The sequence below is a fragment of the Hetaerina americana genome, unplaced genomic scaffold (assembly GCF_022747635.1).
Source record: "Hetaerina americana unplaced genomic scaffold, ioHetAmer1.1.p SCAF_5, whole genome shotgun sequence".
Taxonomy (NCBI): domain Eukaryota; kingdom Metazoa; phylum Arthropoda; class Insecta; order Odonata; family Calopterygidae; genus Hetaerina; species Hetaerina americana.
The window spans coordinates 7,344,023-7,371,531 of NW_027287095.1; the positions used below are offsets into that span (position 1 = coordinate 7,344,023).

The 27,509-nt window shown below is 41.3% G+C and overlaps 1 protein-coding gene and 1 non-coding gene across 2 annotated transcripts; one reads left to right on the top strand and one right to left on the bottom strand.

Moving 5' to 3' along the window:
* Window positions 1-10,061: 10,061 nt before the first annotated feature.
* Window positions 10,062-10,133, bottom strand: TRNAW-CCA (transfer RNA tryptophan (anticodon CCA)). Its single transcript has one exon. It is a non-coding gene; the product is annotated as a tRNA-Trp (tRNA).
* Window positions 10,134-12,292: 2,159 nt separating this feature from the next.
* LOC139694220 (uncharacterized) lies at window positions 12,293-23,819 on the top strand. The gene is made up of 4 exons (XM_071592665.1): window positions 12,293-12,447; window positions 21,465-21,596; window positions 21,710-21,802; window positions 23,604-23,819. Exons 1-3 carry the CDS (start codon window positions 12,314-12,316, stop codon window positions 21,750-21,752), a joined length of 309 nt encoding a protein of 102 aa, XP_071448766.1. The 5' UTR covers window positions 12,293-12,313; the 3' UTR covers window positions 21,753-21,802; window positions 23,604-23,819.
* Window positions 23,820-27,509: the final 3,690 nt, after the last annotated feature.

Consider the following 27,509-nt stretch of genomic DNA (forward strand, 5'->3'; position numbering starts at 1 on the left):
CTCTCTCACCCGATAAAAGTAAATCATGTGTAAATAATCCTAATTGGGTCTCGCAGGAGCGGGTTTTCCTGAATCCGTGTTGATTGTCACTTAAAAAGTTAATATTGTCAAGGTGTCTCATTATTGAACTGACAATTATGTGCTCTAAGATTTTGCAACAGATAGAAGTGAGAGATATAGGTCTGTAATTACTGGGATCCTCCCTGTCACCACCTTTAAAAATAGGCGTTATTTGCGCGGTTTTCCAAATCTTAGGTACTTTGCACTCTGTGAGGGATTTGTTAAATATAAATTCAAGGTACGGGGCAATGTTTGGAGCTAAATGTTTTATCACCCTAGCTGGTATATTTTCGGGACCCGGGGATTTGTTGGGTTTAATCTCGTTAAGCAATTTTAGAATTCCTTGTTGGTCCACTGTTATTTTTTCCATGGGTGGAGTATGTATTGTTTCTTGGAGATATGCGGTGGCAACATCATTCGAGAAAACGCTTTGGAAGAATGAATTTAAGATGTTAGCTTTACCCTCACTGTCTGTATGAATTATATTGCTACAATCCCTTAAGCAAGCCACGGTTTGTTTACTCCCATTTACTTCCCTAACATATGACCAGAAAGCTTTGGGGTCAGTGTCCAAGTGCTCGCAAAGTACTTTGCGTTTAAAGTCCAGTAAAGCGCTACGTAATTGTGTTTTGGTTTCAATTTTGGAGGATCTATATGTGTCCCATAATTGTTTATTCTCAGGGGATGATGTGTTCACGCCTGCCCTCTTTACCCTAGAGTGTAGCATTCTCTGCTTTCGAAGGGCTTTTCTAACGTCTTTATTGTACCACCTGGGGTCGCGATTTGCTTTAACGTATTTTATAGGTATGAAATCTATGATTCCTTTTTGCATGATATTGACAAATTCTGTCCAAGTTTCTTCCACGTTGACATGACTTAAGCGGGTTTTGAACTCGGGTAGTGAAGAGTTTAATTGATTGGCAAAAGATTCAAAGTCTGCTTTATGGTAATTATAAATTTTTCTTTTTGGTTTAATGATCTTTTTTATTTCTATGTCCAAGTGGACATTAATTGCTTTATGGTCACTCAAGCCCTCATCAGTTGATACACTAATAATACGTTCTGGCGTGTTTGTAAGAAATAGATCCAATATGTTCTTTCCACGGGTGGGCATGCGTACTGCTTGATGGAGGGAGTTTCTTTGAACCAATTTTATCATGGAATTGCAAGATTCGCGATCGCGGGTCCCAGATTTAACGATATTGTTGTCCCAATCTATACCAGGGAGGTTAAAGTCGCCACCAATTATGTTTATGCTGTTATTATATTTACGTGTAAAATTGTGAATTTGATCGTTGAGGGTGTGAAATGTTTTCAAATCTGAGTCTGGAGGTCTGTAGAAAGAGCATAAATTTATGTTGGGTTGATTGGTCCGTATTAAGGTGCACCAAACACTTTCTATGTTATTATTTTCAAATGAAACTTGTCTGCTTTCAAAATGACTTTTAACTGCCACGAAAACCCCTCCTCCGGGTCTTGTATCTCTATCGTGTCGGTAAACTTTGAAATCTATTGGGAAAATTTCTTGGTCGTTTATGTCATTGCACAGCCAACTCTCTGTGCCTAATACTATATCAGCGGAATGAGTTTGGATTAAGTGTTCTAGATCCGCTGATTTGTTCTTGAGGCTTCTGCAATTTCTAACAAGTATAGTTAAATTATTTTGATGTTGAATAACGTCCTTATTTGTGCCTGACTGTATTTTAGGACGCCTTTGTGGGGAAGTGCATGTCACATGTCTTTCTAAATCAATGTCAGTGTTGTCGGTGACTTTTATATTTTTATAAATAATATTATACGCGCTATCCCCAGATGTTACTGACCCACTAAGTGACCTGCCCTCTATCCTAAAAAAGGCCTACAGTGGTCGAGTATCCTATCCGCTACCTTACTCGCCGCTTCCGCCGTGTAATGGACCCCAGATCGGTTAAGGGGAGTCCTACAAGATCGGAGGGTTGGTCTCAGGTCGACGAAGGAGGCTCCTATGTCCGAGCAGAATCTCGATAGTCTCTGGTTTATGCCTTCCACTCGGCTCCAAACCAGAGACCCGCGATCCTCCCTCGGAACGATGCTGCAGACCGTTAGTCCCAGCCGAACCCCCTCGACGCCCTGGACGCGCTTCACCTCGGAGCTCAGTTCCCTAAGGGAACGGAGGACCTCCTCGGATCCACGGTCCGTGACGTCGTTGGTGCCCACATGGGCCACGACCTGCAGCCTAGAGCACTTCGTGCCTTTGACCGCCGCCTCGATTGCCGTCGTCACCTGAGGGACTCCTCCGCCTGGTATACACCAGGCGGTCACCCGTTGATCGGCGCCTACGCGGCGCGCCCTTTCCCTCAATGGGACCATTACACGACGGACATTCGAGCTATCTATTACTACAATTCCCTCCCTTCCCGTTCCCTGACGTCTTACCCTAGGCAGTGCCCTCGGAGTAGGGATAGGGGCTGCAGGTACGGTGGTGCTGTCATCCGACAGCACCTGGTACCTGTTGGAGACGGGGATGGTATCTGCCTCCGCAGAGTCCAATCCACGCCGCAGCGTTACCTTCCCCTTGCCCCGAGAGACGACCCTCCAATCGTCCGACCTACGGACGTGAGACACTCCCTCGTTGGGAGATGGGACACGGGGTAGGTCTCTAATCGCCCAGCCACGTGTTGCATTCGGTCGAATCCGTGCACCCATATGGGCGTGGCGGGTTTTCGTATTCCCACCCCGAGCACCATCTCTCCTGAGGGGAGTCCTCCGGCCAGCGATCTCCGATCGAAGCTCCCGCACCATTCTCTCCAGCATGACAATACGGGCCCTTAAAGCCGCGCATTCGCCAGTGCCTTCGAGCATGGCAACAGGGGACCTAGATGAAGCCATCTTAAATAACAAACGAGTTCCCAACAAAAGCTAACTTGTATACGCTACGCTAAAATTTCTAAGAGGGGTTAGTTAAATTTACCTCAATCAATAAGTTACGCTTTGGAAGATAGTAAAGAAATGAAAGAAAATAAAGCACTCACCGATAACCAATTAGATTCGACGGACAAAAACCACCGCAAGCCACTACGAGTACCCACTAGGAATACCACCAAACTATTAAAAACTAATAACAAGCAACACAAAAACTAAATAAACTTAACTATTTCACAAAATTAAAGCTAACACTAAACTACACTTCACTAGGGAAGAACAAACACAGAGGTACAGAAGTATCAGCAGGCACGCAGGTAGTCTCAGGTAGGGTCGAACCGGTTCTAGGGAGCGAGCTCGAGCACGTCTGTTCTCGGCAGAGGCCAGGCAGAGAGTGATACTGATAAATAGAGGATATTTAGACATTTATTATGAATGTACACCATGGATTGTATACATTTGTGGCTTCTGCATGCGGTGTTAATCTTAAAAAACAATACGGGATAGCAACTGCAGGGTTATAGATAGCAAAAATTCCACTTGCCACCCTCAGCGTCTAAAAAATAATTAGTTGTATTTAAATGCATGCTCTTCCACTAACCTTATGTGTTTTGCTATAATAACCCATTCTTTCCGAATGACCTCATTCGTGTTCCGTTCATCTGTTTTTAAGTTTCCCTTTCAATCCCTCGTCCCTCTCCGCGGGGGCAAATTCCTGCTACCTGCAACGTTGGGTCGCATTCCCTGCCAATTAGAGACTCTTTGGGGGTAGAGTGTTTCGTGGTGCATTTTCATGTGGTAGTGATGTTTCAATTTCTTGCTTGTTGTGTCCTGGCTTCCGTGTTGTAGGATGTCTTTCGTGCTGCATCATGGGGTGCAGTTTTTTAGTTGTTTTGCGGTATATGTGTTTGCATGAGTATTGGATGAAGGGATTTTTGCATGAGTGTGTGCGCTGCTGTGGGTGTAATTTTCCGTGTTGTTTTTTTTTTGCATGTGGTATTTTTCTTTTTTACGGTTGGTGACCTAACACCCCCCGCCACACGCCCTTGCGGCGGCTTGCGGGGTATTATGTAGATGTAGATGTAATTACGGGTGGTGCCCTTACACCCCTCGCCACACGCCCTTGCGGTGGCTTGCGGGGTACCAAGTAGATTTAGATGTCATCAGTTTAGCTTAGCCCTGAGTCTTCGCACATCTAAAGGTTTCCACCCCATATCTGCATTAAATGCGTGACGCTTTGTGTCCTTTGGTACGAGTTTTTCACGAATCTAGCGGCCTTTCTCTGTGCCCTTTTCAATTCTGTCATGAATATCTTTTTTTAACTATCCCAAACGCTCACCGCATGCTCAGAGTGAGACCTTAATAAAGAAACATGGCACGTTCCCTTCACCTTTTCGTCGCTACATCTTCCGACTATACGTTTGACGAATTCTTTCTAGCGGCCCTCCACAAATCGTCTCGTATATGTTTTCCCCAAGAAATATCTAATGCAATGGCGAACCTCAAGTATTTTACTTCATCCACGACGCTAATCTATATTATCTATATTTGCATTTAATATATATCTACAAAACATTACATTTAAATTAGATATATCTATATTTAAACTATATTATCTCGTGCTGTGTTTAATACTCATCATGCAACGATAGCTTGACGTAATGCAAGTTACTATCAATATTTAATTAACGATGAATGCTACCAATTTAGTTCATCCTATAATTAGGTACATCTATATCTACTTAATACCCCGTAAGCAGCCGCGGGGGCATGTGGCGGAGGGTTTTAGGTCAATAGTAAACTAGAATAAAACCACATGCAAAACCAAATCATGTCATCTCTCCACAAATATTGGTTTGATCATGCACTCGATAAATTTAAATCATATAAAAGAAAGAACTTACATGCAACACTATTCAATAACAGGATACGTATATTATGCCGTAAAACTGATAAAAAGATAGGTCTATTAAAGAAAAAGAACAGCATGCAGGATATCTACATCTGCATCTAATCAATACCCCGCAAGTCAATAGATAGAAGCCGCCGCAAGGGCGCGTGGCGAGGGGTGTTAGGACACCACCCGTAATTAAGAAAGAAAAGAAACCGCATGCAAAAGCCACAATTTTATATCATCCGCAAACAAAACATGGCATACGCTCATGCGAGAACACATATCGACTAAAATATACACTGCCAATTCTAATTATCTCCTGTGCGATTGCTGTCATACCTATTTTGAAATTTCATGGTACGAGGAAAAAACGACATTTTATATTCATCGCTTACACTTCATAGTAAGTAACACAAACGCTGAATTTAAGCTATAACACCTAATCATTTTCCTATCATATAACATTACCGTTGAGCAATAGAATACCACATCGAAAATTTTATTTCTTAACCATACTATTTTTCTAATTCCTCGATCGACTGCAACGAAGAGAAAGTTTATTTATTCATCGAAGAGAGATTATTTTATTTTATTTTGTCACTGTTGACATCACGAGACTTTAAGGTAAATGGACTTCGAGAATACTACTGCCAATCATCTTCCCGGAAAATTTCCTTTCATATCAAACGTATTAAAGGACAGTAAGTGACTGGAGGGAACTCAGCGCAGATAGGTTAGAGAATAAACGTCCAATCAGTCCAATTTCAATGTAGTTGAATTATACGAGATGGCTTTTGTGCACTTTCCCGTTTCGGTCCCTCCCATTTGGAAGGGACCCACCGGCATTCTTCAGGACCCACGCCGCTCGATCCTCGTCCGCGAAAAACTCTCACGTCCGGACATGAATTATTCTGGGGATCGAGGGCGGAGAGCGTTCGGTCAATGGCGGCAGTAGGGCGTTGAGACCCCCATCAAGTGCGAGCGGCGCCTCTTTCCCCTCTTCCCCCCCCCCTCGCTGGCCCTAGGGACTCCACATATCTCGGTCATCTTCCTCATAGGACGGAAAGCGTGTTAGACCTCCCCTTCCCAGGACACTTCGCGTTCCCTCAAGAGGAGAACTTTCATCCCCAGACACGAATCATAAAGAGCCTCCAGCGGGGGATTTAAGGGAAATTACCCAAGAAAGAGAACATTTCAAGGGCAATTCTGCACAATGGCAATGGAATTATTTAATTAATTTAAGACTTTTTGAATGGTCGCGTACAAAGGGTAGTCATAGATAGCATTAGCTCTAATGTTGTTGAATTAATTACAGGTGTTCCCCAGGGAAGTGCTGTCGGACCTCTTTATTTCTTCTTTACGTTAGCGACATTAACTCCGCGGTTAACAGGAAGGCACGATAATGATGTAGAGGTTTGCATAAATATTCGTAGTCCTAAGGATAAAGCAACTTTAGCTGATGACCTTTATTAGAGATAACGTTGGTGTGACACTTAACAATAAGAATTAAGCTTAAAAAAGTGAGTGAATTTTTGGGATAAGAGCTATTATCCCCCGAACGACTTCTGCATACCGAAATAGAAAGCGTAGATTCCATTAAATAATTAGGCATTATCCCCCCACTCACAACCTTTCCTAGTTGAAACATATACGGAGACTATGTGGACAAGTTAGTAAAAACTTCGAATTTATTATAAAAAATATATTGGAGAAATGTGTCGAGAAGATTAAAGGGTAATGTTATATTTCACTATTTAGGCCTCATTAAAAATATTATGCATGCAGTATATGGGATTCTCGTGAAGTCAGATTGACTGCTGAATCAGATTGCGTGCAGCGTAGAGGATCTAGGTTTATTAAACGTTTTTATGATAAATTGATTAGCGTATTAATATTATTAGAGACGCTAGGTTGGGAATCACTCTGGGAGCGAAGGTTAAATTACAGATTGAAACTCTTGCATAAATTGGAAGGATGTTTCTTTAGCAATGATGTTGTAAATGTATTATAACCCCCATCGCACTACGGTTTGAGAGATATTGTCCATAAAATTAGAGAGATTAAGTGTAGAACTGATAGATTTCAGATGCTATTTTTTCCACGAACGATAGGGGATCATAGTGAGCTGAAGCCATTACATTTCTTGCATACATTAGAAGGAGGGGTCTTTATTGATGATGTTGAACAAATTATAATTGGCTCCATCGTACTACGGTAGGAGATATTATGTAAATAAAATTAGAGAGACACTAAGGGTAGAACAGTTAGATTCTAGGTGCCATTTTCCCCAAGAACGACGATGATCAGAATAACTTTGCCCGGACGCGCTACGGGGAGGAGCATTTTGTGTCAGAGGCTGTCTGGTGTGTAATCATTCTCCGCCACACACCCCAGCGGTAGCTTGCAAATAAAATTACATAATAACCCGCGATGCATGAATGCACATAGTTGATAGTACATATATCTACATGTGTGTGTTAGTTGATAGTACATGTATCTGCATGTGTGTGAGTTGTAAAGGTTTTCGCATAGATATATACGATTCTGTGTGGGTAGATTGGCATGAATTTGGGGGTTTTCCATGCGATTTTGTCGTTAATTGCGGATGGTGACCCAACACCACCCATCACATGCCCTTGCGGCGGCTTGCGGGGTACTATATAGATGATGTAGAGGATGGGGTGTGGTAGGGGGTGTTAGGTCACCACCCACAATAGAGTATAAAACGACAGGCAAAATCAAAAAATTCATGCCAATAATAATAATGCCTAATAAACCTATGTGTAAATGAAACAGTTTCTGGCGTCACCTGGTGGAAATTCTTCATATTGAAATAAAACCTATTATTTTTATTATTTAAAACCTATTATTTATTATAAAACCTAAATTTTATTTCAAACCTATGTGTATTTACGTTTTAATGCACAATTGATGCCATATGCCAGAAGTTAAGGAGCAAGCTAAAAGCTTAACAGTTTTCATGGAGAAAAGAGTAGTATACAAGTATTTCCTGATGTTTTCACAAAAGCATGGACATGTTGGAAATAAGACGTAAGAGGGCGTGAGAAATCGTCACTCTTCTCAGCCTCCTTCATTCGACTGTTTTGAAATGTTAGATAGACGTGTTTTTGTAGAGTAAATGCGACCTTTTATACGAGGATAAGGATCCTTGCACATGTTCATGGGAACCCTTGGATATGCAAAAACTCCAGAGAAATATTAAAGCAATTGCAAGGCCACGCCTCTAGTGGCATTAGGTCAGACATTGAATATATATTCAGCCCTCCTACTGGCAAGCAGAACGATTGCTAAAAAAATAAGAGAGAAAGACTGCCGAACGGATAGATTCAAGTATCCGTTTTCCCACGCACTATTTAAGATAAATGAAGGGGATACACTTAGACTGAAACGTGTACGCACTGGCGGATATACCAGTTGGGAACACAAACCACATTCTTCATCAGCTTAGTTAAACCTGCCCCCCCCCCCACCACCACGCGCCCTTGGGCCGGGTGGTTTGGTGTCGTGTAAATCTATCTGCATGATACAATGCAAGACATCGCTATAATGTTTGGTTCCTTAAATTGTTCATCTACCATGAATGTGATACATCTACATCTACTCAATACCCCGCAAGGGCGTTTGGCGGGGGATGTTAGGACACCACCCGTAATTAAGGAAGAAAAAAAACTGCACGTAAAAGCCACAAATTTATACTATCCACAAACAAATCATAGTTTATATTCATGCAAGAGCACTTACACCCCACACACATGCAAATACTCAAACTACCAACTAACATACACATGCACCTGCAAGTATACCCAGTATCTTTGCAATGTTTAATTTTGCCCAGACCCGTAAATTCAATGTTTTTAATATTCCTAAAGTGACTTTGGTTTCTTACTATTATGATTTCTGATTGTTCGGGGAAAGAATGAGTATTTGTATCTATCTGTACTGGAATCTATCTCCCTTATTTTATCTTGGTGGTCTGATCTACCGAAGTAGTGCGGGGCCATTAGAATTCCTTTAGTGTCATCGTTAAACATCTACATCCACAAAATACATAAACTCGTTTGTTCTGAACCTTTCTAAAAGTCTAAGTCTCGCTTGTTCTCTTCGTATTTCAAGTGACCCCAAGCCTAAATCCCCTAAGAGACCTGTCACAATGGTGTTGTTATCAGAACAATGTTTAACGAATCTGGCAGATTTTTTATGGACTTTGCCTAATTCTTTTTGCCAAATTTCCTCCCAAGGATCCCAAATACTCGCGGCATATTCCAAATGAGGTCTAACTAGATCAAAATAACACTTATATATGTCATCTACAATGAATAAAAATGCCTCATTCAGGAAATTGAGAAGGTTCAACGCCGGGAAGCCCGTTTCGTTAAAAACTTTTGCGATAAAACGGAAAGTGTCACTGAAATGCTTAGGGCGTTATGTTGCCGCATATGGTGAAGACTTAGAGGGGCTGGATAAACTCCTTCCTATTTGTCTGCACAGCACTGTCTGCGTGATTCATCTACATCTGCATAAAACCCCGCCACCCGCCGCAAAGGCGTGTGGTGGGGTGTGCTAGGTCACCAGCTATGCATGCACAAATGATTATTTATCTATAAGCAGTGACTTTGTCTTTTATGGCAACAGATTTTCATCATATTAACGGTTACAAAAGTGAAAAAGCATTGAAAAATATTTTCCCTTAATCACTCTTTATCACACTGACAGTTAAAAAATATATTCATTTTAATAAATCTAATATCTATATATGTGAGATAAATGGTTCTATTTGACCCGGCATATATCAAATTGCGGCTAAATAAATTCTCACTTTAGATTTTACTGTTTTTGCTATCTCTAAAAAAATAATGTATCGAAAAAATATAAGAAGAAATATATTGCCAATTTGTGCTTAAGGTAAATGACAGGTATTAAGAAACATTTTTCAGTGTACCAAGGACGTGATAACTTATTATCACTGTGAATGGTACACCATGCTGTGATTCATACAATTACTATTAAAACAAACCTAGTTCATCATCATTTGGTCAAATGAAATACCATTTAATGCATTTCGAATGCACACTGCATGCCTAGGAAAACATAACACTTATGAAAAAAAGTACCAGAAAGAGTCGAGTTTCATTTGCTGGTGAGAAATTGAATGAAATCATGAAATATAAATAGTTTTTAAAAAAAATGACCCCGACGTGATTTGAACACGCAACCTTCTGATCTGGAGTCAGACGCGCTACCGTTGCGCCACGGAGTCAACTGATATGCAGGCATAGATTACTCTTTCTGGTCGATAATGCCTAAATTAGAAAAATTGGAATTCTCCAGAGATTCGAACTAAACAGATCGAGCCTAATTAATACCCTTTAGTTTTTAGACATAGATACAGATTTATAATTTAATCCGAGTCCTGTGGGTGAGTCCGAACACAGATAGATCTTCAATTGTTCCCGGCTCAACTTTGTGGAAGTTCATGTTCATCAAATGAAGAACATAATGTATATTTCTAGAAACTTTGAACTCGAGCAATCACACTTCGCCAAACATCTATGGGAAGAAAATCATGGGAGTGATTTCAACCCGGAACTCTTACACCAGATGGAAAAAGGAATGAGGATGGACAAGTGGGAAAAGGTGGAAATCAGGAAGAATTTAAAAACGGGTCATTTGGTTAACGATTTATTGTTTGAATACCTCTCCCCAATCCTGGAAGTGCCCCTTTCCCTCACAGAAAGACCCAACAACCCCCCCCCCCACTGTGAATCATCTTGCCTGACGCTTAACACCCCTCTCCCCCTTCCCCATCAACGCCGATCGCAACCCCACTTTCTTTCCCCTCCTTCTCCCCCTCTCTCACCCACCTCTCCTCTCCCTCATGAATGGTTTATAAATGGACTGCGACTTGATTCATTTGTACCTGATGATGACGCTTGAGCGTTGAAATTAGTTGTACGTAAACAAAGAACAGTGGAAAGATACATTGTGTTCTTCATTTAATGAACAGATAGATCTTTTTGAATGCGGCCAAGCTACCAAGTTTATCGCAATGCCATATTGCACAATCGAACTCCTCTCCTTTACGCCGTCCTCGAACTATTTCGGCAGTCACTGGTGACGTCATGTGGAATCACACAGGCCGCCTGACCAGCTCAAGGGCCTCCCAAAACATTCGTGACCCAGAGAGGGAGAGGGACCGGGTGTTACGCCATGGCAAGGTTGCGCCAGAACGTGAAGAAGGGCCCTCTCGCTCAAGGACGACTTTGTTGTTTCCGTCCGAGGAGGCATTTGCTTCCCCCCCCGCACCTCTCCCTCTCCTCTTTCGTCCCCATTTCCGATCCCATCCCACTACGGACGCCCCCCTCCCCCGGGGCGCCCCTCACAGTGTCGCAGTCCCCACACCCCCCCCCCCCCGCACTACCTCCGATTTCCTCTCACTCTCTCTGGCTCCTTGAGCACGGTTTCCTCCACCCCACTCCCATCTACATCTACATAATACCTCGCAAGGGCGTGTGGCGGGTGGTGTTAGGTCACCACCCGTAAAAGAGAACAAAAACACATGCAAAATCAACATATTTATGCAAACCTATTCCCACATTGGCGTATACATTCATGCATGTATATCTACATGTTATACAAAGAACTGTGTGAATTGGTGCCAGAAAACCATTTTAAAAAATTGCAAATTCACATGCATGCATGCATGAAAAATTAGTTCGCAACAAGTGTTATTTTCACCCGCAATGAATGTGTATTACTTGTCAGCAAAGTAATACGTGACCTTATGAACGCAGGCCGACAGATTCCAAATCTCTTTTTTCAACCACAATTATCGCTCAAAAAACGCGAAAGATCAAATATACTCTCGAAGAACTTCTATTATTTTAAATATACGTACATTTGAACAAAAAAATTAAGAAAAACCTATTTTTTAATTTGTACGTTGGTGTTGAATCACCCCTTGCCATACACCCTGACGGTGCCTGACAGGATGCAATGTACAAGTGCATGTATGGCGCACCCTTGCGGCGGCTTGCGGGACCTCATGTAGATGTAGCAGCGGACAACTAAGTTCCCCACTTGATCACTGGCAATCGATGCGCTGGTCGTGGATTCGCTCCAATGTATTGCCTCAAACATCCCCCCCCCCTTTATTCAATCCATGAAGGTCTGAGCAAAACGAGCGGTCGTAAATTTTACGAACGTGAACTTTCACCCCGTGTTCGCCGGGTGTTTTCCACGGTTGACGCCGACAAGAGCGAAGTTCAAGGCGTGGGCCAGCGGTGATATTTTTGGAACAAGTCGAGCGGGGAAACTTTCTAACGAAATATTTAGACCACCGCGATGTTGGCAATTCTTAATCGCACAAAAATACACCCGCGGCCTCGGGAAGCGAGGGCGGCAGTAGGTCGGCGGAGATGGCGTGAGGTGCGGCCGGCGATGGATCAGCAGCAGCACTCGGGGCGGACGGGCGGCGACGACGCGGGGGACGACGGGGCGCCGCCTTCGCGGCCGCCGCCGCTGGTCGACATCCTCGGACACCTCCCGGCCGAAGTGGCCACGGACATCCTGAGGTGGGTGACATTCCCAACATGGACGTCCCCGCATTGATCCACATTGTTTACCTCTACGCAGTACTGGTTTAGGTGCCCTTACCTCTTAATCTGTACACGGCACACTTCAGGTCTCTAGGTTGTGTGACAGGGAGTGAATCTACATATTTCCTCGTATCTACTGACCACCCCGCAAGCCGTCGCAAGGACGTGTGACGAGGTTTTAGGTCACAGCCCTAACAACATCTACTCCAATGCATGTCACCCAATTCGTGATCCACAGAAAGGGCAAGTGGAAAGGGACCGACTAAACACACCATTAATTCGTTGCAAGCATTGACATTTTTTTGCTGCTATTTCCTACTTTCCTGACTACTAAGAAGGTAGAAATCTCATTAAACAGGGCGGCTAACATGCAACGCAATCACTTATTACCAGTTAGCATTCTACTCATGCAGGACTGTCAATTCTAAAATGCAACTGATTTACAAAGTTATTCTCACAACACTTCGACAACCTGCATAAGGGCTGGTGGCGGGGGGCGTTAGGGCGTCAGCCTAGATTAAGTCTGTTCATGTTTTCAATGTATTTTGTACGTTCCTATGTATTTTCGTCATTAGTGATGAACCATTTATGTCTTAGTGTTTCCCCTTGTGTTGTTGACGGGAATAGTGCGCGGGATAAACGAATGCTTGCCCCACTTCCATCCCTCGTCTCCCTCCGTGGGGGTGATGCCTCACGCGGTCCTCTGCCAAGAGTGGCTTGTCACATTTTCGGCCTGTGCCGTTAGGGATGGGGACCTTAAGTTACATGACCATGGCTCAATAGAATTTTCCCCTTCTTGCTTTCCATTTCTGCATGATATATCTTCCTGGTGATGGTGGTCTATCATATGCATAAGTGGTTTTATTTCGTTTTTATTCCTTCCTTTTTGGTTGAACCGATCACAATTATAGTGGGTGAAATTAACACTTGCTTGGATTTAAGTTTTCGACTAGCATGCATTGGGATTGGCACGTCTTTACGAAGTGTTTACCTGGATGTTTTCTCTTTCTCATAACCCTTTAACTAACCGTCCTCTCCCTTATCTGTCCCATCTGTCGCTAGCACCCCCTACCACACACATTTTTGGTGGATCGAGCGTTATTAATGTAGATGTATGTGGATGCTTGAGTCTAACCCCATCGGTAGTTTATCTCCCTTATTTTGTGACAATTGTGTGTCCACCTTGTATAAATGGACGACTTAATCCACACAGGGCATAAAAAAGATAAATTTGTTCCTAAAGTTTTCTTACGAAAGAAATGATAAACAATGTTTTAACAACCTACATACTCTACTCCTACGAAATGTAAGTCTAGGCTTCCCGCTTCCACCCCTCGAACCTCTCCGTGGGAGTGATACCTCGCATGGTCCGCTTTCAAGGGCAGGGTGACATTTTTTTACCTGTGGCGTCGGAGTGGACCCTTAAAGTTATATATATATATATATATATATATATATATATATATATATATATATATATATATATATATCATACCATTAGTTGAATTAATGCTCTCTGATTCTTGCTTCCCAGTTCTGCCAGTTCTGCATGACCTGTCTTATTACGGCAGCATTCTATCGTGTAAGTGGTGGAGGTTTGACTTCAAAGGTTATTATAGCAATAGTATACCTGTACATAGACTTTCGAATTAAAAGCGAGGACAATATTAAACGCTGCGGACACCTCTACATCTACTTAATACCCCGCAAGCCGCCGCAAGGGCGTGTGGCGGGGGGTGTTGGGACACCACCCGTAATTTAGAAAAGAAAAAGAAAAAAAACCGCATGCAATAACCACAAAATCATATATCAAAAAAAAAACATGGCATACATTCATGCATGGACACTTACACCCCACACACATGCAAACACTCAAACTACCAACTAACATACACATGCACCTGAAAGTATACCTAACATCTCTATAGTGTTTACTTTTGTTCCTACTTGTAAATTCAACGTTTTTAATATTTCTAAAGTGACTTCGGTTTCTTGCTATTATGATTTCTGATTGTTCGGGGAAAGAATGAGTATTTGTACCTATCTGTCTTGGAATCTATCTCCCTTAGTTTATCTTTGTGGTCTGATCTACCTAAGTAGTGTGGGGGCATTATAATTCCTTCAGTGTCATAGTTAAACTCGTTTGTTCTGAACCTTTCTAAAAGTCTAAGCCTCGCTTGTTCTCTCCGCACTTCAAGTGGTTCCCAGCCTAAATCCCCTAAGAGACCTGTCACACTTGTGTTCTTATCATAACAATTTTTAACGAATCTAGCGGATTTTCTCTGGACTTTATCTAATTCTTTTTGTCAAATTTTCTCCCACGGATCCCAAATACTTGCGGCATATTCCAAATGAGGTCTAACTAGAGCAAAACCTCTTGTATATTCACGGGTGTACAAGCTCCTTGTGTTAGTTGCTAGTGTGTATATATATATATATATATACACATATATATATATATTTATTTATTTATTTATATAGTTACATGTGTGTAAGTAATAGTGGGTTTTGCATTAATATATTCGTCTGTGTAGGTGTGAATTGGCATGCTTTCGTTAGTTTTGCATGCAGTTGCATTCTCTTTCACGAGTTTTGTGGTAACGCCCCCTGCCACACACCCTTACGGCCGCATGCGGGATATTTGATTTGGTACCCTGCAAGCTACCGCCATGGTATGTGGTAGGGGGTGAATAAGTGCAAAAAAAATATTTGCACTTAAACAACTCTTTGCCTATCTATGATGACGTAATATCCCATTTTCGCTGCTCCTATGACTATCGCTGTAATTGTTTTGGTGGAAAGGTTGCGCAAGTCACTGCGTGCAGCTTTTATTTTTTATTTATTTAGTATATATCCCACAAGCCACCGCTAGGGTGTGCGGCAGGGGGTGAACGCACACCAGAATAATTTTATCCTAACATGACCCTCCCGCGGTCGGACTATGTTATTATGATTCGTGGAAAAAATAACATCTTAAATACATTTGTTCTACACTTAACCTCTCTAATTATATTGACATAATCTCTCCTACCGTAGTACGATGGGGGTAATAATACATTTTGCGAGTAATATTACAATAATATAATTATATGGGGGAAATAATAAAATAATATGTATATGCATGCGTGTAAAATGAGAGGATTTTTGCATTAAACGTATACGCCACTGTGAGTATAGGTTTGCATGGATGTGTTGATTTTGTATTTGGTTTTGTTCTCTTTTCCGGGTGGTGACCTAGCAGCCCCCGCCACACTCCCTTGCGGCGGATTGCGGGGTATTACGTAGATGTAGATGTCTACCACCCTTTTTTCCACTTACGAAGTTGCAATGGGAATCATTTGAAGGGAGAAGATGCAATGCAAGATTGAAATTACTAAATAAATTCGGATCCGCATATTTCAGCACCAAGGTCTCGCAAATTATTCGCACTCCAACATACGCCATACATTGGTTGGATCATGTACATATATAAAATTCGGGAAATAGATGCCAGAACTAGAAGACTCAAGTACTCCTTCTTCCCACGGACAATATGAGAAAGCAACTGCGGGTTTGTAGATAGCAAAAATCCACTTGCCACCCTCAGCGTCTGGGGAACAATTATTTCTACTCAATTGCATGCACTTTCACGCGTTTCATGTGTTTTTTTGTCAAAACCCTTCCCGTATGACCGCATTATAATGTCATTAAATAATTTAGTGCTCTTACAGTATTGCTTGCTCTGCTTTGTCCTTTTTTCAAGCACCCCCTTCCATCTCTCGTCTCTCTCTGTCGGGGGGACCCTCCCGCTACCTACGGCGTTGGGTCACACTCCCTACCTGTGTCCTCAGGGAGGAGACCGTTCTATGTTGCACGTCCATGTGGTAGTGGAATCTCACCTTCTTACTCTTCAAATTCTAGCTTGCACCCTATTGGATAAATTTCTCACTGCATCCTAAAGTGCAATTATTTTTTAGGCGACAGTATATGTATTTGCATGCGTGTAAAATGAAAGAATTTACGCTTTAATGTATACGTCACTGTGGGTATAGGTTTGCATGGATGTGTCGATCTTGCATGTGGTTTTGTTCCCCCTATACGGCTTGTGAGCTAACACCCCCCGCCACATTCCCTTGCGACGGCTTGCGGTGTATTATGTAGATGTAGATTTTTCATGTTTGGTGTCGCCCCCGTTTCACGTTCCCCTTCGCTTGATCACCATTTCGAAGTGCCGTGTATTTGAAGGGAGTATTGAAGGGGGAATAAATTTGCTGGCGACCTATCAATCACTCCCTTTAAACCATCCCTGCGAGGTCTTGCGGGGTAGTGCAAGGTAATTGATGTGGTACACTTTATTACAGCAAATAATCTACGGATACTGCTGACGTGTGTGTTTAGGTTTTCAATATAAATCAATAGGAATTAGGTCCCCATGTATCACTACCCTGTGGAACTCTAGAATTAATCTCTTATTATCTGAGTTTGACCCATTCACGAATATATTTCGTCTACGATAGGATAAGCGTAATCCATTTTTGGAATCAAACTTGTTTCAAGAAAAAAACACATCGCCTTAGAAATTCCTTTTTCCTTTCCCCTTTCCCTTCCATTTCCTTCCTCCAAATGAAGGGTCTTTAGCAAAACCCTTCATTTTGAAGAAGTTATACAGAATTGTAGCAATGGAAAGGATAGAAAATCTAGTTTTGAAGCAATGGAAATGAATTCGATCACATATCTACATGACCTGTTCGGTGGCGGTCTCTAATAAGGTAGGTTATTTTCATTTTTGGCCCTTCCTGTGTATTTTCTATATCTACTCAATGTCCCATATGCCGCCGAAAGAGCGTGTGGCAGGGGGAGTTACGGAACTACCCGTAAAATAGAATGTAAGTGTATGTAAAACAAACAAAAACATGCTAATTCACAACGACAAAAATGCATATATGTTTCCAAAACTCTTATTTATTTGCATTCATGCAAATATTTATACAAGCAAATAATATAAACTAGCACATATACGTCTACACAATACCCCGCAAGCCGTAGCATGGTCGTGTGCCGGGGATTTTAGGTCACCACACGTAATCTAGAATAAAACAACATGCAAAACCGAATCATGTTACGTCTACACAAATCTTTGTTTGTTCATGAACTCAACAAACTTTAATAACGCGAAAGAAAGTACTTATATGAAACAAAATTCAATAACAGGATACGTACATTCAAATTTTGCTGTAGAGCTGTTAAAAATGATGGGCCCATGAAATAAAAAGAATATCATGCAGGAAGAAACATGCAGGATATCGACAGATATATGCACTACCAATTCTAATTATCTCCCACGCGATTGCTGTCATAGCTATTATGATCTCCAATGGTTCGAGGAAAAAATGACATTTTAAAACTATCCCTTCAACAATAAATCTCCCTGACTTGACGTTGGTTATCTGATTGATGGTTTCTGGCGTAACTTTATGGAACCGATTCATTATAAATAAATGAAAGGACTAACTTTGTAGTTCCACACGAACAATTTATTCACACGACCCGGGTTTCGAAGTAAAACCTGATGATGAAGTTTTACTTCGAAACCCGGGTCGTGTGAATAAATTGTTCGTGTGGAACTACAAAGTTGGTTATCTGGTCTACCATAGTAAATGGGTGACTGTAATGTGTCCTTAACATCCTCAGATAAGTAACCTGCGTCAAATGTAAAGCGTAAATTTGACCTTTATTTGAATCCACGGTCAACTAGTGGCTCCCCTCCTAATTCTTCAAATAGTGTCGTGACACTGCTACTTTGAACATAATAACTTTTCACGAATGCACATGCACCTAAGAATGTACCTGATATCCACGCAGCGCCTAATTTCGTTCTCGCCTTCAATTTCACCCGCCTCTAGCTGAAAGCTTGGACGACAACCCAAAAGCATTTCATTCGTACGCACGGGAGGTTCAGGGGAACAAGTCGACAGTCCCAGCCAAAATTATCAACCAACAAAATCTTACCAACAGTTTAGAAAAAGCTGGTACATTTAGCCATTATTTTCAAAGCGTTTTTAATAATGGTTTACAGAAAATAATGCGAGTCACTACCCGATCACTTCCATGACGCTATGTCTGATATTGTAAAATCTCTTGCAATCGAACGCCAACGTAAAGACGTCAGTCCAAACAATTCGCCATGCCCTGACCAAATCAGTGCTCGTGCATGCAAAATGATGGCCTCAGAAATAGCAACTTATTTGGAAATAATATTTAATACATCCCTAAACGATCCCGCTGTACCCAAAGACTGGAAATTAATCAATGTCATCCCCATATTAAAAAAAGGTGACAGATAAAATCCGAGTAATTACCAACTCATCCCTCTGATATTAATTTCATGAAATTTTAGGGAACATAATTGTAAGTTCAATCATGCAATACATATATCGATTCTCAGAATTGACTTACAAAAATCAGCACGAATTCCGAAACGGTAGATCTTGCGAGATTCAACTGGCACTGTTCGTTCATGATATTTTGGTCTCGGGAGAAAATAGCGTTCAGGTCGATGCTATACTCGTACTTCCAGTTTTCAAAATGTCACTCGACCAAGTCCCTCATAGGAAGGTGCTCCATAAGTTGGGAAGCTTCGAGATTGATAAGTGCATAATAAACTAAATTCGTCAAATTCCAAGATGCTGCGGGAGATGCTGCCACAGTAGCTTATTTGACCGAGTCATCCGCTACATGTGCATTAAATGCAACATTATTGCATTGTAAAAACCATTTGCTGTTCAAACGTTAAATGTAAAAATCTGTAAAACTGTAAACATCACGTGCAAACAAATAGTAGTCATCGATGGGTTGGCGATATACAGGTAGACATGTAGATGTAACCGGAACCCCCAGGGAAGTTTAATAGGGCCGCTTCTATCCTTAATTTGCATTAATGGCTTAATATTACACATTAGTAGCAATCTGAGGTTATTTGCTGACGACACGGTGGTATACAGGGAAATAAGGTGCCAACTAGATCGCGAGCTACTCTCTAGAAACTTAGACAATATCTCAGAATGGTGCAATAAATGGGGATTAACACTTAATATATGTCTTTCGTGCTGCATCATGGGGTGCAGTTTTTTAGTTGTTTTGCGGTGTATGTGTTTGCATGAGTATTGGATGAAGGGATTTTTGCATGAGTGTGTGCGCTGCTGTGGGTGTAATTTTCCGTGTTTTTTTTTGCATGTGGTATTTTTCTTTTTTACGGTTGGTGACCTAACACCCCCCGCCACACGCCCTTGCGGCGGCTTGCGGGGTATTATGTAGATGTAGATGTATAGATAAATGCGCAGTTTTGAAATTTTGGAACGAAGAAAGCGGCGAACAGGATATAGATTGTGAAATAGAGGGTTCAGCACTAACTACGGCCGATCAAATTAAGTATTGGGGGCATTTCTAACACCACGCCTTTCATGGGAAGCACATATCAGGAAATGATGTTTCTTATAAAGAAACTCGACTTCGTTAAACGGGTGGCGGGGAAACGGCAAAAAGAATAAGATAAAATCCACAGAAAATCCACCAGAATGGTGAAAAATTGTAATAACAAGAAGACAAGTTTGACAGGCCTGTGTGGCCTAACTAGGGCCTAATAGCACCTCTCTTTTATTTTTTCATTTGCAATACCCTGAAAGCCACCACTAGAGTATGTGGCAGGTGGTTATTACACCCAAATTACTATTGACCTTAAATACCCCCCTCCTCAGTGCGACCGGACAGTGTTGTTCTGATCCCTTATTGTTCGTGGAAAAAATGACTAATGGGGCTAATAATGCATATTTAACATCTCCGCTAAAGAGACATCCTTCCAATTTATGCAAGAGCTTCAATCTGTAATTTAACCTTCGCTCCGTGAGTAATTCCCTGCCTAGCTGCTCTAATGTTTTGGCTACGCTACTAAGTTTATCACAACAACGTTTTACAAATCTAGCACCTCTTCGCTGCACTCGATCAAATTCGGCAATCTATCGAACTTCATGAGGGTCCCATGTGCCAGCAGCATATTCTAAATGAGGCTAATGAAAGATAATATTACCATTTAACCTATTCATCACATTTCCCCATAACTCTTCTGATGAATACTATTTCTTTGCTAACTTGTGTACATGTTCTCTGCATAATTTACGTTCAGGAGAAATCGTAAGTGAGAGGCCAACGTGTAAGTATGTATACTTACACGTGACCCTTTCTATTTTGGTGTTCCTGATGCAGTATTTAAAATCATCCAACATTTTTCTTTACCCTTTTCTTAAATCAATATCCAGAATTTTCTTATCATTTCCACGACTCTAGCTTTGAAGAGCCCTGAGTAATGTTCACGTTCGTCAGTCTCTGGCGTAATTGTCGCAAATATGCTGAGTATGCTGCTATCTCCCTGTGCAAGAATAAGAAATAATATTATTGCCATTGAACACTGGTAGGTAAGCCTAAAGTGGGCATTTTGGCTAAATTAAAAAGAGATATATACACCATCACTTAACAGTTTAACTACTTCTACCCTAAATAATACACAGGTGTAACAAAATTGAACCTGAGGACCTGAACACTTTTACTTGAAACACGTACGAATTCGAGAGCGATTCGAAAAGTAAGGTCCCCTATTTTTTTTCGGGAAAAATCAAATTTATTCTCAACTTTGCGTACATCGTTGTAAAGGTGGCGTATTTAGCTATTTTTCTACATAGTCGCCTTGACTATCAATCACTTTTTGCATCCTTGTCAGTAACGTTTTAATACCAGCGTCGTACCGTTCTCCCGCCGCGTCGCGAAGCCAACTGACGACTGCTTCCTCATTTGTTTTCTTCTCTGTCCATTTCACCTTCTCCAATCTTCTCCTCGCCCACATTTCAAAAGCCTCTAATCTACGTCTATCCTTCTGCTTCAATGACCACGTTTCCGCGCCGTACATATATAAACTCTCCTGCAACAAAGAGATAATTTATATTCTTTCTTCTGTCGTCTTCCAGGAAGCTGGACGATGAATCTCTATTCAATGCCGCCCGGGTGAGCAAGAAGTGGTTTTCACTTGTCAAGTCGCACAATGAACTACAAAGGCAAATATGGTGTTTCCTGAATACGAGAAAGGGGAAACATAAAAGGTAAACTTGACGAAAGAAATGGAACGATCTTTCACGAATGATAATTTGAACTGCTTGTCTCTGCATTCTTTTAAACTGCCGCGGCTGAGAGTAATTGCGTCTTACGTTCACAGGATCACCTTAATCACCTACGACCTATGGGACTTGAATGACTGAGGATGAATAAGGCGGTTTTATTACCCGTATTCAGAACATTTTTCATTATGGTAAGTTCATATTGTTGTTGATGAGTTCACTCTCTACCTGCCTCTTGTCGAGGAAGGACGTGCTCGAGCACGCTCCCGAGAACCTGTTTGACCGTGCCTGAGCCAACCTGCTGTTACTTCTGTACCTTACTTGATTTTGCATGTGGTTTTGTTCCCTTTTACAGGTGGTGATCTAACCCCCCAGCCACACGCCATTGTGGCAGCTTGCGGGGTATTATAAAGATCTAGATGAAGAGTAGGCCAGTGCCGACGCCGGGTCTTTCTCCACCTCTCCTCCTTTCTCATCCATCCCTAAAGGCGCAAATGACGTTAGCTATCTGTCGCCTCCCCTACAACTTACTGCTACTACATTGATAGGGTAGTTATAAGGAAGAGGAAAGGTGTTTATATGGTTAGAAAAAGGGAAAAGCATCCACTCGAAATTCCTACATATACGTGCGTACAAAATATACACAGTCGAATTTTTTAAAATTGTTTCGATATTAATGGCGATAATCCAATAAAGATATGAATAATTGGAGAAAAAGTATTTCACCCGAAAACACGACCACCATACAGGAAATTAGCATAAAAAAGGCAGATTTTGTCAAGTATTTGGATATTACGATAACTATCGACATATCCTGGGGGCAAACACTCGCGAAATTTGCATAGTAGTAAATAAAAAGTTAGAATTCATAAAAAGGATACTTAAGATATGTAACAAGAGGCTTTAGGTCCCTTGTGGCCCCACCAAGAGTATGCTGCCAGAGCACACGAAATGGGCTTAGCTTTGGAACTAGATCGAGTGAGACGTAGAGCAGCTAGGTTTTTGAATAGTTGTTATGTACATGGTAAAAGTGTCGCGAGAGTATTGGATGAAATAGGATGGGAAACGCTAGTTGATCGTATGTGGATGGACAGGTTTAATTTATTTCGGAAATTTGAAGCAGGTCACTTACCCGAGGATGTTAAAGGCATATTGCAGGCTCAGACTTACTGTGGTAGATGAGATCACGTGCATAAAATCAGGGAGATAGATAGTAGAACGGATGGATTTGAAATGTTTTTTTTCGCTCCATTAGAGATCAAAATAAATACGGCCGCGGGCACGAAGAGGGTAATTAGCATTGGCAGTGTATATAATTTGGCGATATCCGACATGTTTTTTTCAATAAACCCATCTTTTCGATACCCTTGCATGATTTGAATATACATATCCTGTTATCCGTCGGTCAGTCATTTTTCATCCGTCGGTGTTGAATATTTTTCAGAGGTATCTCGATCCCTTCTTGAGGTGCTTTGTGGAGGGCACTTTGAGTGAGTACGCCGTCCATCGTATGGGACGTTAAGCTGCGGACCCCTTGGCGCCTTTCGTTAAGAGTAGGCTAATGCCGACGCCGGGTTTCTCTCCACCCTTCATCTTTTCCTATCCATCCCCTATGGCGCAAATGACCTTAGCTGTCGGTCGGCTCCCCTAAATACTACTACTACTACCAAATTATGTAGGTAGATTCAATTGGGGTTTGTTTTGCAGTTATTTTTTAACTTCTCCAGAAGCCCATTGAAATTTCCTTTGGAGAACAGTAATTCCTTCTTCATGATTTTCCTTAATTGCTTTCGCGAACTTAGTTTTCCCTTCTACAAATATTATTTTATAGTCACCAATGCATTCCCTTCCAGGAATGTAAGGAAATTTGGATCGTACGTGTAGAAGGTTCCTCGGGAATGTGGGTTAACAATATCGAAAGATGAACTGCAGCATCTTACGTAAAACGCGAGTTTTCCCAAATAATTGTACTCCCTTCTCCATTGTTCGCAGGCCCTTGGATCGCTCTACGAGTGTGGCGGGTGCCAGAAGGCCAGAGGTCGCGTGGAGCGTTGCTCCCCGCGACGCCGGCTCCTGAGGAACCGGAAGGCCGAGGGACCGGGAAACGAATCCTCACCAAGAACATTCCACGACCGTTGCTCCGACGACTTCCTCATTGTAATCCACCTTTTGTACTCTATCTCGGAGGCATTATGCATAAAAAAACAAATAAACCACTTCTTCCACTATGTGCCGTTCATCACTTCCATGTATTAAAATTCCAATTTCTGTGTTCAGCGATCTCAAAAAAGGGAAGAATAATTTCAAACACGTCTAACTCTTGCCAATCCAAATGACTGGTGACCGAACCCCTCCTGGGGTAAGCCGTCTCGGCAACTGCCAAGTTAAGATATACGAGTAGTAGTAGTTGAAGGCGCCGGACACTCGAACTTTTGGCTCCCAAAAACAAATTATTAGAAATAAAACTAAAATTAATTCTTTAATTATTACAATTAAATAAAAATAACTGTTTTGACGCCCGTGAATTCCATTCTAATTGCTGTACAAAAAGAGTTCCTGTTTTTTTATTAGAATTTACTTCACCTGCCACTGAAAAAAAAAAGACACCAAGATCAAATGCGTTAGAATTTTTTAGAGAGAAACAGACTCCAGAGCAAATAACATAAAATATTCCTTCTTCCAAATCTCATACAAATGACGGCAGGACTCGGAGGTTGTGGAGGGCTAGATCTTCAGGATTCTCTAACGACTTGACTCAATGGGTATTGTATCACACTAACTTTTTCGCGGAATATCAAGTCTGTATTAGTCAACCCACAAGATGAGTAAACCTAAAACTATTTATTGCATAATTAGCGTCAGGTAAAAATTAAATGCTCTGCCTGCAAAATAGTCACCATTTAAGTAAATACACAATATTTCTGGTTGTGCTGTTTAAAAGTTATTTGATATCTTCTATCTAATAGCAGTAATAGCGTTAATATTTATTCGTTCAAGATGTCAAAATGAGTGACTGCAACCCATGATCCACTTTCTTATTAAAAGCGTCTTTCCTCAATATTACAATTTAAATCCTCTTCTCTAGGTACCAAAAGGGAAGAATTGACTCCCTATAGGCCGCCGCTGTCACTGCATAGACATAGATCGACAATTTGTTCAGGTGAAGTCAACAATTCAATGCAGATAAGGCCTGTCTGTACAAAAATCCTAATCCTCCACCTCCCCCCGTATACCCAACTTTCTCCCTTCCATTACGGCCTTCAACATACCTTTAATTATTCACTCCATCCGATTTTTCTTGATTTTTTTTCCGATTTATCCCAGGCATGGCATCAAACATTAAAAATGAACATAAAATACCCTGGGCGTGTATTTGCATCAATATTTTGCCGAATAAATAGGTAGATAGCTTCGGGTAAATAATGATGTGTATATTAGGGCAAAGTTTATATTTCTGTTTAGGTAAAATACCTCAATTGGCTGTGGATGTTTTTTTAAAAAGTCAGTGAAGCCACCATAGTGCAAGTTTGAATAATAAAAAAATGGGTGCCATAATTTTCGAAAATGGTTAGCAAAGATTTATTAGAGGAACAATTGAAAATCTGTACATATTAATAATCTCATTGAAAACAATTGGAAAGAATCATGGAAGGAATCAATAGAAGGGTGCTGTACAGTGCCTGCCACCTGGCCACGGAGCTAAAAGCCACCTTTCACTCTAGTTCACTAGAATCAGCGTCCGAAAAGGCATTTCCCAAAAAGTCCATGCCAGAGTGCCCTTGTTGCTGTAAGTCAGAGAAAATCGAGATTCAGTACAAAGAATAAGGTATATTAATTTTTGCAAGAAATTTGAAATTCCCATGGACCAAAGTAAATAACGTAATCATTTCACTGCAGACGCATTCAAATCATAGACAAACATTACATTAACCAATTTCATGATAAACATTGTGTACGGAATTTGCTTATAAATATAACAACTTACTTAAGTAATACATATAAATACGTAATAATATTCAATAGCGAAGAGTAAAATCCAACACAAACAGAAGGTTCATGGTCATTCACATGTAAAATCAAGGCATTTTATATGGATACCCGAGAATATTAAAAGTAAATTATAGGTCACCGTACTAATAATCAATCCGCACGCTGATAATAGGTATATTTGAGTAGGTTAGTATTGTTTACGAATGTAACATCTTCAGGTATTCTGTTCCATACTTCACATTACGCTACATATAAAATTGGTCACGGACATTAGTACGGAAGTGAGTGACGTGCAGTTCCTTCGTTTTCTGGTTTCCTCTCTCTCTCTCTCGGTGTTATATTGAATATTTTCGAAGTAAGTAGAGAGGCGATTTGTTAATCACTAGTTGGTGCATAAAGATTTCCTCATAAAGTCGTTGTTTCTTTTTTTTATTTCATCCTTTGGAGTTTTAAAAATAATTCGAATATGAGAGGATAAACAGAAGAGTTTTGCATAAATAAAATAAATATCTTATGAATAAACAAGCCTTTCAAAATCGGGGGTAACCGGAACTCTAATGGAGCATTATTGTTTTTTTTCACTTACACGTAGAGGAGAATTAGAAAACGCTTAGTTTTCCAAAAACTAGCGTTCCGGTCAACTATAATGCAGAGATAGCGAAAATATAGATCAAGAAATTATCATTGGCTTACGGTATACGAAAAAAAAACAAAAAAAGGAATATATAACATTCTCACCAACCCTTCTGGAGGTACGCCTTTAACACGTACGATAAATACCAATCCCCGCGCCCTGATGTTGGCACACATGACATACGTATTGGCCGACGTGCGAGCGGCGCATAAACTCCCATCCGTCGCGGAATTTATTCGCTCGCAAGTCGCGTCTTTCAAAATCCCGCCTCGCACCGTCTGGAAATCCGCTGCTACAAACCATCTGGGACTATGATCCCGGAGAGAAACACACTTATACACTGCCTAAAGATATTACTCGCCTATGAGTCTTTACTATGTCTTTTAATTTTAAATTTTCTTCATAGTCTTAAGCCGCTTCACGGCCGGACGGATCTCTTCCTCCGTCCTCCAAGTTATTTTAGTATTATTTTATCCGCTTCACGGTCTTGCTGTCACCCGCTTCCTCAAGCTCAAGTGTAATTTCCCGCTGTGGGAAATGGGCGACCCTCGCCTCCGCTTCCATTTTGTACCGCTCTATGCTCAGAGTGTGCCGGTGGACAGTTAGTGCTGTTACTGACGTACTTTTTTTTCTTTTGCAAAAATCCGTTCCCTGTCGGCTTTCCTTTCTTGTTAGATTAAGAATTCATATTTTATTCCTAGTTTGAAGTGTCTCCTTCTCGCAAACCACACTTCCATTGAAGCCATGTTTCTTTCTTCAATGCCATGCGTTTCTTATGTACAATGACCGGTAAAGGTGGGACTTCACTCACCGGGACGGTTTATACTTGCCCGCTTGGGCAGTCAATGAACTTTTGTGTGTGACATACGTATACCTCCGCAAGGAGGTCCCTCAAGAAAACACGCCAGGATGTTAAGAGTAAATGCGAGTCTGTACTAGCCTTTGCTTTTGCGCACGGCATGCTGAAATATCGTCCCAAAATCGATGCTTCTGAGTGCGATAATAATCGTAAATCAAACATACGATGCATGTGACACGGATATTGCAAATCTTGCAAATTTGAATTCTCAACTCTCCGTACATTCAAGGTATTCTCCTTAAGGCGAGTTTTTCGGCGCTCCCCAACGACTGCCAACTTCTTAACTTGGATATAGCAAGAACTCCCCATCGTTTACCGTCCATTGCAATCATTCCCATCTTCAAATCTACCTGCTCCTACGCTGCCTAAAAAGCATATTCTCTCCCTTCCCTTGCCTCCCGCTTACCTAAAATAT